The sequence below is a fragment of the Aplysia californica genome, unplaced genomic scaffold (genome assembly GCF_000002075.1).
Source record: "Aplysia californica isolate F4 #8 unplaced genomic scaffold, AplCal3.0 scaffold00655, whole genome shotgun sequence".
Lineage (NCBI taxonomy): Eukaryota > Metazoa > Mollusca > Gastropoda > Aplysiida > Aplysiidae > Aplysia > Aplysia californica.
The window spans coordinates 56,492-60,905 of record NW_004797925.1 but is presented as its reverse complement, the minus strand read 5'-3'; the positions used below and the strand labels follow the sequence as shown (position 1 = coordinate 60,905).

The window sequence follows — 4,414 nt, the reverse complement described above, 5'->3', positions numbered from 1 at the left end:
AGAGAGAGAGAGAGAGAGAGAGAGCAGTTCACAATATTACGAGCCACAAAAATCTAAACTCACCAGCAAAAATTCCAGAGATGATTGTGCCAATAACAGGGGTCTTGAACCGGTCCGAGACTTTGCCCATGAAGCGGAAGATAAGCCCGTCAGAGCCCATGGCGTAGAGGATTCTGGGTAGCGGGAACATGCCACCGAGAAGGCTGTCGGGAAATAATAACACACACACACACACACACATATAAGTCATAAATAAGTTTGGGTAAAAGTTTTACAGCGCTTGCAACTACATCAGGTCATGTATGTGAGTGAAAAATCATCAGATTATTAACCATCTGTTAGAATAAAAGTGGAATTTAAGAAAATGATTGGATTTTAGGCAGATCTGATCTGGATTCTTTGATGGGCAAATTTTTAAAAAATATCTGAGAGCTCGTATTTAATTTGGACATTTGATGATAATTAATAATAATAGTTGCATTTGTATAGTGCAGATTCATGCTCTATAGCATGCACTATGCTCTTTACGAATATTATCCTGCCAGTGGACCCTAAAACACTCAGAAACATTATCGGGGAAGCATACAGTGCAAGCCACTGATTTCCCACACTGATGCACTAACAAACTGACTAAATCTTGTTCTGTCTATAGCCAAGTACCCATTCCCACCTGGGTGAAGTGAGGAAAAGTTTGTGTCAAGTGCCTTTCCCAAGGAAACAACATCGGACGCCAGATGGGATTCGAACGCATAGTCAAACACACACACACCCATCTGGTCGAGAGACCCACACACACACACACACTAGGGATGGGCAGGTACCGGTACCCAGTATCAGAACTCCTGGTTCTACCGAAGGAGGTGTCAGTACCGGCACCAGGACCCCAGTACCGGCACCAGGACCCCAGTACCGGCTCTGTGAAGGAGTTGACACCAACGATTTTTTAACCGGGCCACGGGAAGTGTGCAGTGTGTAGGCCTAGGCCTAGGGTTAGCAGCTGTGACGTCATATGCACAGCGCAGCGGGTGACTTTGATATATATAACTTCAGATTCAAAATTGACAATCAAAAATCAAAAACGAAGTTTGCTTAAAGGTTCCATGTGAGCCACTTTGCTTATTTTGATATGCTGAATCCGAAAATGGAATCGATAATTATTTTTTAAATTCTGCACGCAAAATTTAATCACGCGCAGTGGCAAACTAGAAAGGCATTTTGCGTCACAATTCTGACTCGTGTGTGTGTGTGTGGGAGGGGGGAGGGGGGAGGGGGGGATGCGGACGGCGCTGATCGTGGCATGAGACGCGAGACACACAGTCTGTGACATCACCTCCTGGTGTCACTCCCAGTACACATATGGGTACCAAGAAAGTACCGACACTGGGTTTTGCCCAGCACTTACACACACCCACCTGGTAGAGAGACCACACACGGCCCCAGCAGTGATGATGTAGCGCGCCAGGCCCCAGCCCATGTACTCAAATATACACACACACACACACACACACACACACACACACACACACACACACACACACACACACACACACACACACACACACCTGGTAGAGAGACCACACACGGCCCCAGCAGTGATGATGTAGCGCGCCAGGCCCCAGCCCATGTACTCAAACACACACACACACACACACACACACACACACACACACACACACACACACACACACACACACACACACACACACACACATACACACCTGGTAGAGAGACCACACACGGCCCCAGCAGTGATGATGTAGCGCGCCAGGCCCCAGCCCACGTATTCGAACACGGTGGGCAGCGGCGCGTCTGTGTCCAGCAGGTAGTATGGGCACATCAGGGTGATCACCGCCGACACACTGGGGAGAGGAAAACTTTACTTTACTTTACTTTGTACTTTTCTCGACCGAAGTGGCTATTCTCACCCGGGGTGAGAATGGAACGTTTGTTCACGGCACAGAATTCTACAATTTTTCTGTTATCACAGTGTAGAATTCTGTGGTTTAGGGTGAACACAAAATTGGTTGGCCTAGACTAGACTATAACGGTGAACGCACACCGGGTGAGAATAACCAAAAGACTCGCCTGCGCTATTCTCACCCGGGGTGAGAATAGAGGTGACCCTTTCCCGACCCAGCGCCATCTGGGTTCTAGCCCTTCGGCCTGTCGATATGGCAAAGAATTTACAGGTTTTTATCCTTAGTTTTTAGTCAGAAGAGTTTTACGGCACTTGCAACACGATAAGGTCATATAAGTGCCAAAGATTAGAGGTGTTACAAGAGAGTAACAAACACAAAATAGAAGGAGGGGAGACAATGACGATAGATGTTTGATAGGAAAGAAGGAGCAAACCACACCAAAGCACCCGCCAACCACCCACTTCACTTTTCAACAAAAACACCAAACAATTGGGTGATTATTTGAAGTATTTTTGTGTTTAATAATAAGTATTTTACAGCATTTGCAGCACAGTTATGTCATATATAAGTGCCAAAGATTAGAAGTTTTACAAGAGAGTAGCAAACACAAAAAAGAAGGAGGAGGAGAAATAAGGACCATAGGTGTTTGATAGGGAAGAAGGAACAGGCCACACAAGAGCACCCTCCAACCACCCACTCACCTGAAGTACGAGAAAAAGATGATGATAAGGGAGACGATGATTCCTATCGGGATGGCCCGCTGAGGGTTGCGAGTCTCCTCCCCTGTGGACAGCACAAGGAACAATACAGCCGGAATTTTCCCTTTTTTTTTTAAGGTAAGTGTTTTTTGTTTGTTTGTTGTTTTGTAAAGTGTTTTACGGCGCTCGCAACTGCATAAGGCCATATGAGGGCGCGGGACACACCTAATATTTTCAGTTGGTAGGAAATTTTGAATTTTGCCCGGGTGGCGGCCGAAGCCTACTCTTATCGATTTTACACCACCAAGGGATCTTTAACGTGCGCAACTTGCACACGCGCCCTCCGAGATTTTTCGCCCTTGTCCGAGAAGGCTAGGTGTAGATCTTTCCTACCAGAAGATCAGGGGTGTGGCAGAAAGACAGCAGTAAGGAGGAGCCAAGGAGTAGCAGTAGAAAGGCTGCAGAAAGAGTCAGGAGCCCAGAGGAGGGGGCAAAGGAGGTGAGGGGTTGGGGGCAGAAAGTGGACATGAAAGCAGAAAACAGAACATTCCTAGAGAGCAGTAAAGGAGGTGAAAGGAGACAATTTTAGAGAAGAAAATTTTTCGGTCGCTACCCGGATTCGAACCCGGGACCTTTGAATGAGAGGCCAACACCTTAACCTCTAGGCCACGAGAGCCCCCGTAAGTGTTTTATGGCTCTCACAACTGCATACGGTCATCATATGAGCGCCAAGGGGTGGATGTCAACAGGGAAGTCCAAACAGGGGAATCAGGCTTACTCTGTTCACCTATCTAGCCTCAACAGCACAAAGTCTGCTTAGTCTATCAAGGCATCCCGGAAAAAGCAGTTCACGAGAGATTGACAAACATGCAAAAGAAGTAGAGGGAAAATGACGATAGTAAAGATGAGGAAAGAAAAAAGCAGCAGTTCCTCCTATGTTGTTCCGGCACAGTATGAGCATGACATTGATAAATCAACCCATTTACAATTCTACTATGCATAAGAATATGTTAATATCCCCCCTTAGGGAATGGACTAAAGACACTTCAGTCTGTAGCACCGCCCGGGGGGAGGAGGGGGGAGGAGGGGGGAGAACTGTCCAAGAGGGCCACTCGTTGTCACAGGATAACAGTGTTTGTAGTTTTAGTAAGAGTTTTACAGCACTTGCACCACAATAAAGTCATATAAGTGTGGAAGATTAGAGGCATTACAAGAGAGTAATACTAAATAACAGAGACTACACATTTTCCTATACAAAATACAAAAATGGACTTCCGTACTTTAAGACCCTAATTTTTTTAATGGGTTAAAATCCTTTATTGATGTTCAGGTCGGCAGGTAAGTAAGCACACTTTTTTGTGTCTCTTGCCCATTTCTATGATATTCACGTCATCTGATTAGTAGAAAAATGTGCGTATGATAGTGTCCAATAGTGTACTACATACATAATTGTTCAAGATAATTATAGATGTACGGGAAGGATTTGAGAGCAATGATGATTTTAGAAATGACGGTGGTGGTGGTGATAACTGATGATGTGGGATGGTATTTATGTTAATATTTATTAAACCTATCCGTACGCCCTGGGGTCATTTTGTACCCCTGGGGTTGTATTCTTCACATTTTAGAATACTTCTAGTACGAAGATCTCTTTGAAACTTTCAGTATTTCTCAAAAAATCATTATAACAGACTGCTATGCAAAACATACGGATCGGATTAACGAGTAAATTTCCTCTTTGGAAAGTGGTCGAACAGAGTTCCCCACGTCGTATGGATACGATAGTAAAACACGACG

General features: G+C 45.2%; 1 protein-coding gene across 1 annotated transcript in view; it reads right to left on the bottom strand.

The window, feature by feature from the left end:
• LOC101847370 (cationic amino acid transporter 2) overlaps window positions 1-2,702 on the bottom strand; it is a gene marked incomplete at its 5' end in the record, with an annotated part of 20,980 nt that extends 18,278 nt beyond the window's left edge. Inside the window, 3 exon segments of the mRNA XM_013087891.2 lie at window positions 64-203; window positions 1,719-1,859; window positions 2,621-2,702. Of these exon segments, the coding sequence (XP_012943345.1) occupies window positions 64-203; window positions 1,719-1,859; window positions 2,621-2,702 (363 nt within the window).
• Window positions 2,703-4,414: the final 1,712 nt, after the last annotated feature.